The 12876-nt window shown below is 58.2% G+C and overlaps 2 protein-coding genes across 3 annotated transcripts in view; both read right to left on the bottom strand.

Moving 5' to 3' along the window:
- Positions 1–2903, bottom strand: part of WBP1L (WW domain binding protein 1-like) — a 60597-nt gene extending 57694 nt beyond the window's left edge. The window contains exon 1 of the mRNA XM_009881613.1: positions 2817–2903. Within this exon, the coding sequence (XP_009879915.1) occupies positions 2817–2903 (87 nt within the window). The remainder of the gene's footprint in view (positions 1–2816) is intronic.
- Positions 2904–7143: 4240 nt separating this feature from the next.
- Positions 7144–12876, bottom strand: part of SFXN2 (sideroflexin 2) — a 9651-nt gene continuing 3918 nt past the window's right edge. Inside the window, exons 2-12 of one of the 2 annotated variants that reach the window (XM_009881531.1) lie at positions 11930–12068; positions 11464–11634; positions 10265–10363; positions 10033–10108; positions 9870–9955; positions 9145–9205; positions 9007–9073; positions 8392–8441; positions 8034–8083; positions 7734–7781; positions 7144–7337 (exon numbers count right to left, since the gene is read on the bottom strand). In XM_009881531.1, the coding sequence (XP_009879833.1) occupies positions 7238–7337; positions 7734–7781; positions 8034–8083; positions 8392–8441; positions 9007–9073; positions 9145–9205; positions 9870–9955; positions 10033–10108; positions 10265–10363; positions 11464–11634; positions 11930–12068 (947 nt within the window). In that variant the 3' untranslated portion in view covers positions 7144–7237. Of the gene's footprint in view, positions 7338–7733; positions 7782–8033; positions 8084–8391; positions 8442–9006; positions 9074–9144; positions 9206–9869; positions 9956–10032; positions 10109–10264; positions 10364–11463; positions 11635–11929; positions 12091–12876 lie in introns of those variants that run through there. The other variant, XM_009881530.1, reaches the window with a different exon arrangement.

Below are 12876 nucleotides of genomic sequence, written 5' to 3'. Positions count from 1 at the left end.
AGTCAAACTGCAATGAATAGCCATGGAGACAATTAAGCAACTTGGACTCAGGATGACGATGAGATAATTATCTTCATTCTCCTCCATCCACCACCCCAAACAAGTCTTAGTTAAAAAAAAGGTCTTTGAAGATCCTAGGCAGCCTGGACTTATTTTAACCTGAAAAATCAGACCCTCCTGCAAAGTACAGCGTGTTCTCGGGAATGTTTGTTCAGTGCGGGTAGGCAGTACAGCTCCACCTCCTGAATTATTTAGAGGACATATTTCCTGCAGCACCTCCCAGCATTAGACCACCAGGTCTGCAGGACAGTTTTTACAGGTGAGGAGGCATGGGCCCTGAACAACAAGCTCTCCAGCACAGCAGAAGCAAGCAGGGCATGGCAAATGTCTGCAAGGTAGATGGAAGTAGGCAGCAGGCACAAGAGGCAGCAATGATCTGGAGGGGACAAGAGGCAAATGCTGTCAGGGTTTCAACTGGAAGCACAGGAACCGTTGGTGCGGAGATCTTCCAGGTCCAGCACTGCCCTGTTGCAGCTCTTCTCTATAAGCCTATCAGCTCTGAGGAAATCGGGCTCTTAGGCAACACCAAAGCAGACAAAGTTTTGTTACATGCTCATTTTCAAGATCCTACATTACCACTGTCATTTTTGAGTGGGTAGCTGTCAATCTCTAGTATGCAGTGAGATAATACCAGCCTTTTGACAGACAGTCTACATTTAAGATCTAAAATAAACCGCAAGAGTTTTATATAGACAAACTATGAAAAGAAAATGAGTAAAAGATGCATCCGTATCTCACTGAAAGAAAACACAGGCCTCCAAAGCTCTTTTCCCCCACTCTCATGTACTGTACCACTCAAGACTTATTATTTTAGGATTATTTCTGGTGCACTGACTGGAGAGGATATCCACAAGTCACATATGCAACTATTCCACAAGCAACCTAGCTGTATGATTGCTTCCACGCCCTCCTCCTTTTTCCTTTCCTCCTTTTCCACTTCCTATTCCTTTCTTCTACTAGCTCCTTGACTAATGTATAAGCTGTACGAGGCAGGGAGCATCTTTCACAGTCTTCAAAGCACGTATAGTATTTTTATTAGGGTTGAAGACTTTCAGAGCTTCTCTACAGATAATCCTACCACCTGACCACTGCTCACAGCTGGAATACCGCAACAACCAGAGCAAAATGGACCTGAGATGTGCTTAAATACACTTAGTTTACGTACCTCGGCTTGCAGATGAAACTAAGCAAGCGCTAGGACTTCCATCTATTAAAGGCAGTTGAGACAACGTGGAAAACACACCATTCAACACAATCCTGCATCTGTCTCCCTAGGGCAGTAACAGCCAAACCTTAGCCTTGGTGAGGCTGAAGGAGATTTGGGATGGCACTACCAACAGGGAGTTACACAGCTTTTAAAGTAGATCTGGTGCTCTCAGCACCCTGAAAAGAAGAAGGAAATTCAAAAGGCGGAAAACATCTGTAGTCATAAACAAACTCCACACCTCCTCATCCTGCAGAAGCATAGGGAAGTATTTCAATGGACCCTTTCCACAAGGGACACTCCCTGTGACATTAAGCACCATGCAACCCACAGCATCTGTGACCTGCAGTCACATAACAGCATCTGACTGGCTCAAGAAATGCAAACTACAATTGGTACTTTATAAGTAATACACCACATCAAATGAGAAGTGATCATATTTGATCTATGTTCTACATAGGGTGAAAAAGACATCTTGACTCCACGAACAGCAAGATCCAGGTCGTGCACAGATTTTTTGGCCTAGTGCAGACCTCTACGAGTCACGCTGAGCCTACAGTTCAACGTGGGAGAGGTTTACGGGTGCCTACAGTGGGGGACCCAAGAACATCACTGGAGATCTGAACAGTACACATTTGCAGCACAGACAGGAGGCAGAATAAAGAGATGAAGAAGAGAGAGTCAACTTCATTAAAACCCTTTCCAGGCATGGAGAAGGTAGTAAGCAGCTGGTCAGAGCTTACAAAGACAAGGCCTAGTTCCACTCATCTTAGTTGAGACACGCTCCCTCTTCCTTCCCTCTGCGCAGAGGCTTGAACCAAATCTCCCCACCACAGTTCGTGCCATGGGAAGATCAGCTCACCCAGCCTGTGCAGCACCATGCAAATCCCACTTCCCTGCCGACCCAGGTCCTCTGGCCAGCTGCCCCATGGCCACCCTTCAGCTCATTCCAAACCTCCTCCAGCCCCATCCCCTCACAGACCACCTTATTGCCTGTCGCCACCCCCAAAAGACAGATGCACCTCCATCCACGGGCCCCTGCGCACCTGCCAGCTCAAGCCTTCTGCCCTCACTATAGCCATCTTTCCCATCATCTCCAGTCAACCACCAGCAAACCCCTTTCTTCCACATTCTGCAGCCACCCTGCCGCACAAAGCACCTCCGAGAGCCGCTGCCACCCATACCTAGGTCCCTACAACACCTCTCCATCCCCATGACACCCAAGCACCCCCAAACTCGGGTCTCTGCATCTCCTCCAGCTTCACTTAAGCCAAGTGGGCTCCCCAACCCTTCGGCGGGCCCCCAAAACCATCTCTCCCAGCACCAACAGCCCCAGACACCCCATGCACGCTCCCACCCCTGCCAGCCCAGCCTGACCCCCCTACCCCACCAGCCGCCCCCCTCACCCCGGAGGGCACAGCGCTCACGCCGCTGTCCCCCACCAGGCCTGCGGGCCCCCACAGTCGGCGCCCCGCCCCAGGGACACAGCTCCCCAGCACGGCGCGACCCCAGACCCCCATCACCCAGGCGGCCCCCTCAGGGCAGCCCCTACCTGGGCAGGCTCCACGCTGGCGGGCAAGCCTTCGGGCAGGGCCTGGAACAGCAGCAAGGCCATGGCGGCGCGGAGCCTCCTCGCCATCCCCCCCCACCCCCCGCTCCCCGCCTCCCCAGCCCGACTGCGGCCCGGGACGGGAGCCGAGGGGGCACCCCGCGCCCCGCCCCGCCCCAGCCCGTCGTCTATTGGTCAGGCGGCGCGCCTCTTGGCCTGCCATTGGCTCAGCGCGCTGGCGCTTAGGGCAGAACCGGGAGGGGCGGGGTCTGCGCGCAGGGAGCTGCCATCTTGAGTGTGGCGCTCCGGGGAGGGAGCCCGGAGTGGGGCGAGGGCTGCCATATTGTGAGTGGCGGAACTGGCTGGGGAGTGGGGGGGGGGGCTCCCCCTTGGTCCTGCACCCCCAGTGCAGTGCACCCTCCGGGGGCAGAACTGGGCAGTGCAAAAAAGGGGAGTGCACAAGCACCCTCTGGCCTGCTGCGGCCTCCCTGACACCCCAACGGCAGCCAGGCACTCATCCCCCATTCACCTGGTCACTGTGATCCCCACTCGTCCACTTCCCCACAGCACCCGCAGACCCCAGACCCAAACAGCCCGCCCAGACCTGGGGCACACTGGGGAGCTGGTTGTGGAGAGGGTGCTAAAATGGCGGCGGCGGCATGGGGCTGGAATTGAGGCGTCTGGCGGGCAGCCATGTGTTGGTGCCAGTCCCATCCAGAGACGGCAGCAGCATGGAGAAGAGGATCTCCCACCATGGCCAGGTCCCAGCGTCTTCCCATGCAGTGGTCCCTTGCCAGGGCTTGCACCCCCAGGAGATGCGGGGACACTGGCACTTGGGGTCAATTCACAGCTCGGGGGAGACAGCCCGTGTTTCTGGGGCAGTGGCAGAGTCTTTCCACACTGCTGCTCCCAGCACACCAGGCAGGCTCCATGCCGGATTGGCATGACGAGGCTTATCAGATGCTCAGATAACACGTTAAGAAAAGCCAGAAAAAAATAACCAACTTAGCAGCTTATCTCCTACCCTGGCATTTTTCAATCAGGGCAGTACTTGGGGCACACCTAACCCCGCTGGATCAGCTCATCAGCAGGTATTAACCCATTACCCGTGCACCCTGCTTGCTCCTCTCTCCGTAGACAGCCAGTTCACTGGCCTTTGGGTGAGGAGTGGTAAGCCAAGCCCACCCGCTGGGGCTGCTGATGCCTCAGAGGAGACTCTCAGCCTCCCGTGCCTCCCCAGCCCCTCCCCAGGCTCTGCTGCAGCCCAACATGACATCTTTGGTCTGGTTATCATTTGAAGGGAGGTTGTAAACATGCTAGAGCACTGACATTTCAGCCACACACAGTTATTAAAGGAGCTTTATTCCTGTTCCCACCTAGCACTGAAATTAGAGGCACAGCAGGAGAAGGCTGTGAGTGCACCGGAGCACAGGGCAAGCCCAGATCAGATATGACTCATTGCTGGAGAGTAATTAACACTTGCAGCTCTTCCCAAACAGGAATGAGTCCGGCTCTGACTCCTGGCAGTGAGGTTTCCTTCCTGTTGCAGCAATGGGAAATGGAGGCAGGGCTGGCCAGAGCCACCCTTGGCAGCATTGGGGACTTTCTGGCCACAGCCTGGCTGTGACTTCTCTGCTCCCCAGCGAGACCAAGGCAGGCTAGGGAGTTACTGTGGTTTTGGGGAGTGCAGGCAGGCACCAGCTGCAGCAACCACCTCCCAGCGCAGTAGTGACGTGAGCTGTTGAGATGACTTGAATCCTCCGGGGGAGATTCCAGCTACAACCTAGAAACCTAGAAACCCCGCTGAGCTAAACTGTCAGCTGGCATAAATCCATGTCGATCTGAAGAGGGAATCCACTGCTATAAGCTCGGGGGGGAGGTCTGGCTTGAGGATGGCTTGCCGATCCTCCAAGCACAGAGCAACCCTCTTCCTCTGGCCAAGAGCAAGGAACTGCACCATGTCCCACTCGCCGGGGCGGGAGGGAGAGCTGGCGTGGGATGGCAATAACATCTTCAGAGGGTTCCCCTGCTCCATCACCCCTCTGGTATGGCTGGGGACAGGAAAAAATGAGTGACAAAACCCCTGAGGCTTTCCCACTGTGGTCCCAACCTTGGCTTTGTGTGGCTGCTGCCCTGGCATCGCTGGCCACAGACCCCCTTGCTCCGCAGGGACCCCCACACACTGCAAACGCAGGAAGGGTCAACAGCAAGAGCACGGCTGTGATGTGCAGGGAAAGGGCAGTTTTGGGGTGCTGCAGCATATTGTTTTATAAGCATTGCCATGCTCCTGAGCATGCTAGAGGCACCTTGGATCCAAGTACAGCCCAGGCTGCTACAGGTACCTTTCTGAAAGTGCTCAAAGCAATTTTGGGTGTAGGGCAAGAGCAGCTTGGGTAAAGGAGCTTAAGAAAAGCAGAGCAGAGATGTCTCCTTGTGGCTTCTTCCTGCTCCCAACAGGAGTGACATCTGTTTCATTTCATATACTTATCTATTATTTTAATTGCACATTAACAAGAGATCTAATAATGCCCAGGGAACAGATACACAAGTTTGAACACGTTTTTCTACTTTCTGCTGACCTATTAATTATTTCGGAGCTCTTGTGCAGCTTTCTTGCTGTAGCTACATGCGGTTGGAGACATTATCCTCTACCTGTTGCAGCTTGGGCAGAAGCAAACCTGCAGTAGATATGGCTTGGCCTTTCAACAAGTACATTTTGGGTTTGATTGCTCTCTCTGTAGGAGCGGAGTGGTTAATGCCAGAAAGCCCTTTGGCTGCAGACCCTGCAGACCCTGAGTGTCTCCACTCAGGCATGCAGCTGATGCAGGGATGCTGCTGCCCTCTGGGATCTGACACTTTTTCCTGGTTGGAGGGACAAGTGTCAACCATGGGGCCATGGGGCTCTCTGAGCAGCCACTTCATACAGCTGGTTAGAAACATGCTTCTCCCACTGAGGGGTGCTCATCAGCAAGCAGAGAGCCTGGATGCAGGTGGTTGAGGGTGGGTACTTTAGCCCAGGACTTGGGCTAAACTCTGGGGCTCCTTCCTCCTCTGAAAATAGTCTGCAGCAAATTCAAGCTGCTCTTCTTTTGGGGTGGGAGAGGCCTCGTGGCAGACCCAGGACAGCATCATGCAAACGCTGCCTGGCCAAGAAGACAAACAGCATCCATGGGTGCAGGACTGGTCACCCAGTGTCATCCCCCGAGTCACCCCAATGGGATGACAGTCACCATGAGCACAGTACTGTCACCTCCCTTTGGCACTTGCCTCAGGACTGTTTGCAGCCCCGAGAGCCTCTTGGGGAAGGCTGCATGGGATGTCCAAGGGTTTCAGGGCTCATGCCAGCCCTTGCAGAGCCTCACGGCTCTTCCTCCTTCTCCTGGCCCCTGTGCTGACCCTCACCCTGGTGCCTGGTCAGACACAGAGCCCACACCGTTCCCTTTCAAGGCAGGAATGAATATATCACATACCAGTCCTGCCCAGAGAACCAGACACTCAGAGACCAGCCAAAAGCAGAACCTGCAGCTTTTTTTAAAAAAATCACCGCATTTTATTTTTCAATCCTCCTGTCATTTGAAGTGTTGCTGTTCAGAGCCCGAGTTAACGCCCCGACAGCTTTGTGACTCCTGTGTCTCTTTCCCCCTTGTCCAAGGGGGCCCAGAGTCGACTGTCCCCCAAGGCTACAGATCCTTGGTCCTACCGTGGGGACAGTGAGATGCAGGACAAGCGTGACAGCTGGCTCTCACACTCAGAGGAATGGGTAGATTGCAAAATTTAGAGCTTAAAAACAATTAGCTATTTCTCTCCTGGATTGTAGCAATCGCAAAGTGAGTAAAACGTGAACCTGAGAACAAGGAAAGCATGGTCCAAGCATTGGTCCCTGGACTTTGGGGTGCTCCCTGTGCAGAGGGGACAGGTCCCTTCCCGCCTGCCAAAGCATGATCCAGCTCTTGGTAAGAGGCCACTGTGGTGGTTTAAGGCAGCAATGTGATTTGGTTCCTGGTTCGATGGCAGGGCGCCTGCCTTCGGAGGTAGGACTGTGCTCTGAGACCCGAGGGAGAGAGCCCGATGCCTTGCGGGGCCAAGCCCAGTGACCACGCGAGGCTCAGACAGGCTGGGCAGATCCTCCTGCGCAGAGCAGGAGGAAGGCACGGGAAGCGCAGCCATCGTCCAGGGCAAGAGAGACGTGGGGAAGCAGGGACACAGCCAGCAGCAGATGGGGGAAGGCTCAGGACAAGCTGAACTGCTACAAGCTGGGCATGCAGAGCCAGATCCTGCCCCTCTGGGGGAAGGAGGCAGCAGAGACAGTGCTGGGCTGGGGGGCGGATCTGGCTGGACCATGCCTTTGAGCCCTGCTCAAGGGATGTGGGGCTGGTGGTGGCAGAGGGCTGGAGGGATGCGACGGCTCCCAAGGTAGTCTCCGTTCACAGTCCCTTGTTAAAATAGACGTACGGCACTTTGTCCCCATGCTTGGCCATGATGCTGTCACGCAGTTCCGGCTCGAGGTCAGCCAGTGCAAGGGAGCTGTGGGGAGAGGGGATAGACACTGAGACCCACGACTCTCCTGTCCACCGGTCAGGCCACCCTCCCTTCCCATTGCCATTTGAGGTTGCCTGCAGTCCCTGGGATCTTGCAAGCTCACGTCAAGACCCACCACCCATCCCTGGCATCCACCGCTCCCGGTGCTGGGGAACAGAGAGCTGCCCATGGGGCTGGCTGTCCCATTGCTCCCAGCACAGAGCTCGCAGAGGAGGCACGTGCTCTCCTGCTGCCCAGGGCACCAGCGTGTACAGGCAGGTGCAGCCTCGGGTTGAAGGGTGGGTGCCCATCATGCTTCTCCTGGGTTGGGCAGAGAAGAGCTAGGGGAGGAGGAAGGCTCCCGAGGTCCCACACAGGAAAGGCAAATAGCGGGACAGGTACCATCTCTGTGGGAACAGGGCGCAGGCTGCCGGCACCATGAACAGGAGGCTGTGGGACAAAGAAGAGCTGAGCATTAGTGTTGGGGATCGCAGCCCATTTGCCCGCTGGCCACAGGGATCTCAGCCCAAGAGGTGCTGCTCACGATCCACAACTCCCAACACCTGGGAAAAGCCCAGGCTGAAAGGCAAGCAGCTTTGCAATCCCCTGCTGGGAAAGAGGTCTTTTTTCTGGGGTTATTTCAAGAACCCCTCAGAGCCCCGCTCTGGACACCCGTGGGCTTTCGGGCAGTGAGATACTTACAAGCCCCCACACAGCAGCACCTGCAGAGGCCCGTGGAGAACCCGGATTCGCTGCAAGGGAAGAGCCGGGAGTGAGTCCCCAGCCTCACCACAAGCCCCGCTCATGGGGTGGGGAGACTTCTCTCCTCAATGGGGCTGAATGCCCAACACCTCTGGGATACCACCAACCCCCGCCACCCTCCCACAGGCTCTCTGTTTCATCCGAGAGACCTTTGGTGTACCGGTGACAAGAGCGGGGGAAAAGCAAGCTGGGGTCTGCAAGCCCCCCATTTCATCCCCAGCATCTTGGTGGCTGGGAAGCAGGCCTGGGGCACTGCAGGACCCACTGGAAAAACACGGTAGGAGAAACGTGGGCTCACCTGCATGAAGGGGAATTTCTCCAGTCGCTCCATGACGATGGGCAAAATAACTAGGTGCAGAGAGAAGAGGTCAGGGCCACCCCACAATCCAGCCTGCAGAGCTGCCCCAGCAGGACTCTCCTCCCAGAGGCCATGGAAGTGGCTAGTTGTGCTGGGGGCCACTGGGTGTTTGCTCCTGGCAGGGATCTGGCACGGAACCCCCATCTATCCATCGTCCAGGCAGCACGGTCTGTACTCCTCGTGCTCCTGTCCCTCCTGCTGGACTTGTGGCATGGCAAGGGTCTCACGAGGGCAAGGGGACGTGGGGCAGTGGGGAGAGGAGTCAGGGCCAGAGAGTGCAAGAGGTGTCCTTGTGGGGCCCTACCGCCACGGGAGTACCCCACGTTCCCCATGGGATGTGGGCTGGGATGGGGAGGGCTGGGAGCCTGGGGGACTCTCATGGGAATGGCAGGATGGGGAGATCAGCTCCATCAGTGGGATGAGACCAAACGCCACATGGGATGCAGAGCCACCCTCCCTCTCCTTCCCGAGGAGAAACTGAGGCAGGGGAGGGTGAGGTGGCAGGTCCTGGGGGAGCCCCTAGTGTGGCCCCCCACACACACACACTGCACTCACTCATTCCCGGTGCCGCCATGGTGATCCTGGAGATCACAACCTGCGCGATGCCCTTCGCCGCTGCCCTCTGCAAGCAAGAGTAGTGGGTGAGCCCCCACCACACCATGCCCCGACCTGGACACCAATCCCAAGACTTACCCTGGAGCAGCCAAGCTCATTATTGTCCCCGTCCGTCACTGTCACCCCATTGATGATCTCTCTGGAGGAGACAGGCAGACGTGAGTGGGGGCTGGGACGGTTGGGGAAGCGTGAAGACACAGCCATGGGATCCTCTGTGCTGTTCTGGCACAGCAGCCCCGGCCACCCCCAGCCCTGGCCCCAGGGCACAGTGCTCCGTCGCCCTGGGGTGCTGCGGTCCCCAGCCCAGCCGATGCTGCCATCTTCAGGGCATGGCTGCGAACAGGGTCCGGCTGTCCGGAGGACAGACACCCGACCAGCCTGGGACCTTCCAGCGGGCAGTCCCTGGCACAGCACCCCACCTCCCTGTGCTGTGACCTGCGGGGGGGACCCCAAGTAGCAGACATAGGTCTCCACATGGGCCCTGTTTAGGAATGCCCAGCACCACGACATCATGGACTGGGGCTCTCCCATGACTACATGCAGAAGATGTTTGGGTCTGAGGGATCTTGCAGCCCACACCCCAGAACAGCTATCCTCAGCCCAAAATCCCACTCCTGCTCAGGGTAGAGGCTGAGACACCCCACCTGGCACCGCAAATGCACAGACTTGACATCACCTCCCTCCCACCCGCCCACCCCCTCCAGCCCCTGGGGTGACCAGGCAGCCCAGGAGCCCAGCAGCCACCAGCTCGCCTTCAGAGGAAGCCGGGACCCTCAAGCACCCCAGCCGCACATGGCACTTACTGTTGCCGCATCATGGGGATATTGACACAGTTGGCAGCAGCCACGGCCACAAAGGGGACCCAGCGGGCCAGCAAGGGGGGTGCTCGCTGCGGGAGACAGGCTAGCATCAGCGCGGGAGGGCAGGATGCGGCCAGCTGCCTCACCCGGCCCCATCCCGGCATACCTTGGTGTAGAGGTTGAGTCCCACCGCGGTGGCCAGGGCTGTACTGGTGGCTGTGATGTAAGCCACCCCGATTTGCCTGGACAGTGATTTCCAAAGAAGGGAGAGAACAGAAACCCCAACTCTGACTTGATCCTGTTCCTTCGGTGCCCAAGACGGCGCACGGGGTGTCTTTACAGGGCATGAGGGGGCTCTCAACATAGAGGGTCCCCATCCCACACAGGGGCACGCTCACCTCAGCGAGATGGGAGAGGCAGCGTTGCGGTTGGTGTAGTTGACGATGGCATTAAAGGACTGGTTCACCCACTGCCAGAAAACCACGGCAGGCACTGTCCTGCGGAGGGAAGGGATGGGAAAGCCATCAGGGACACCTGGCCTGTGCCTGTGTCTAGGCTTCGTGGGGGAACGGCCAAGATGCCCTCAATACCCTTGTCATGGTGTCTCCCAAGGGAAACTGAGGCACTGTGGCAAAGGCACAAGCCAGTGGCAGAGCTGTGAAACGACCCCAGGAGTCCTGGCTGCTGCAGAGCTCTGGGGAGCACAGGAGGGGGCCCAGCCCTGCAGGGTGCTTGGCCAGGGGTGGGAAGACCCGCTTTTGGCAGGGTGGCAGCCATCCTGCTGGGCTGAGATAAGCCTTCATCAACGGGAGCAGTAAGGAGGGGGCACATGGGGACAGAGGCAGCTCTTGGGGTTAACCAGGACGCCTGGGCTCCTACTGGTGTCTCTGGGACACTGATGTGGGGCAGGAGGGGACATGGGGAGATGTGTGTCTGAGCAAGCTTTGGAATGCAGGAGGGTGGAGATGGGCTGGGAAGAGGGTGACCCATCAGCACTGGGAGATCCCCAACACAGGCTGGACCTCACCAGCAACAGCAAACCAGTTCAGCAAGGAGGGGTGGGATGGGACAGGGATCCACTGGGAAAGGCAATGTCTGTCCCACAGAGCCTCTGCGCCGGGGACAGGATCGATCCCCACCCCAGTGGCCATTTCAGAAGGGAAATGCAGGGGGCTGTTGGCACGGGCTGGGGATGGTGGAGCAGCCTGGCCTTGGGGCACATTTAGTCCTCAGTTTCAGGAGCCATTAGGTTCCATGGAGCAAGAACAGCAGCCGTGCAGGACCTGGCCATGTTAATCATTACAGGGGCTCTGGAAAGAGCTGAGCTGAGAGCTCAGGGTGAAGCGAGACCATCCCCAGCCATACCAGGGGCCAGGAGGATCCACAACGCTTCCGCCACAGGCTGGGCACTGGGGACAGGACACAGTGACACAGGGCTTGGCCACGGGACACAGGCAGGCACAGCAGCCATGAGCATGCCTCGGGGAGCAGCCAGCCCCAGAGGGGGCAGACTGGCCGTGCCCCATCCATCAGGGACCCCTCATTGGGCTGGGGCTGTCACAGCTGTGTCCCCAGCCCAGCATCCCCAGTAGCTCACCGGTAGAACTGGAGCATGCAGCCGGTGAGGGCCATGCCCCCCGGCACCTGGAAGGACATCCTCCCGATGAGGTTCATTTTCTCGCCGCTGTCGGGGTGGAAGGCTGAGTCGTACAGCTTCTTGGCATAGAGCAGCTGCTCCTGGCTGCTTCCTGGCGGCACCAGCCCGGCCCTGCAAGCCCAGAGCCCATTGCGGGTAGCCACACAGACCCACCAGCACCATACACTGCCGAGCTCCATTCCCCAGGCACCAAACATGAAAGGTGGAAGAAACATCTCCCACGAGGGAAACTTGTCCCAGCTTGAGGCTCCCAGGAGAAGCCTGGGAAACACCCTCCAAAACCACCTCTGACGGATGTTACGTTCCAGCACACCTACAGGGGAACGACTGCCTCCATCCCCCCGCGGTCGGGTACGGCCACGGGCACGGGGATGGCACCTGCCCCAGCTGCACCCCAGCCCCTCACCTGCAGCCTTCCACCAGGGCCTTGGCCCGGTCCAGCTCCTCCTCCGGCACCAGCACCGTCCGCGGGTCGGTGATGTTGAGGAAATGCTTCAGGCGCCCGACGAAGGTGCTCTGGTCCCAGCGCGGAGCGTCGATGTTGAGGCCAAGGGGGACGGTGGCCATTTCGGCGTGGGTCTGGGCAAGGGGAGAAGGCGGCTGGGGAGGATCCTGTCGAGTGCAGGCCTGCCACGGCCAGAGGAGCGGTTAACTGGGTGAGAGCCATGGCAGGTTTATATTTAACAGGACAGTTGGACTTTCAGCAGCCCTGAGCTGGGAGCCTCCTGCGTCGCTGCTGCTGGCCAAACGCTGCAGCGCCCTCCTTGCATGGGGTCCCCCCATTTGTGCTGCACCTCGTCCTTGGGGTGGGACGGAGCTGCACAGCCCTGCAAGGCCCAGCTCCCCCCCTACACAGGGCTGCACAGCACTGCCCCGCAAGCCCTCCCCGCTGGGACGTTACCCTGCACCCCCGACCTATGTGCGCACAGCGTGGCCCTGCGTCCCCTGCACTGTGCTGCACGTCTCCCAGTGGCACTGCATGCCCCCACGGCGGTACCCTGCGCTCTCCCATGGCTGCACTGCGTGATCCCCCCCAAACACTGCCTGCACCCGCCGTGCCACTGCACAGCCCCACAGATAACCGCATCCCCGTGGCACCACACCGCACTGTCCCACGGGACTGCACTGCACTGCACATCCCCTCTAACACCGACGACGCGCCTCTGCGACACCGTCATGCTCTCCCCCATACCACCACACTGCATCCTCCGCGGCACCGCGCTGCACACCCCCCATAGCACTACACGGCCCTGCACCCCTGCGGCACTGCACTGCTATGGGGAGCAGTGCATGCTCCCCCTGCTGCTACATCGCACGGCCCCCTTGGCACGGCACGGCACGGCACGGCCCGGG

This window comes from Charadrius vociferus, unplaced genomic scaffold, assembly GCF_000708025.1.
Source record: "Charadrius vociferus isolate BGI_N301 unplaced genomic scaffold, ASM70802v2 scaffold282, whole genome shotgun sequence".
NCBI lineage: Eukaryota > Metazoa > Chordata > Aves > Charadriiformes > Charadriidae > Charadrius > Charadrius vociferus.
The sequence above is the reverse complement of the archived record's forward strand: the minus strand, read 5'-3'. Positions and strand labels throughout refer to the sequence as shown.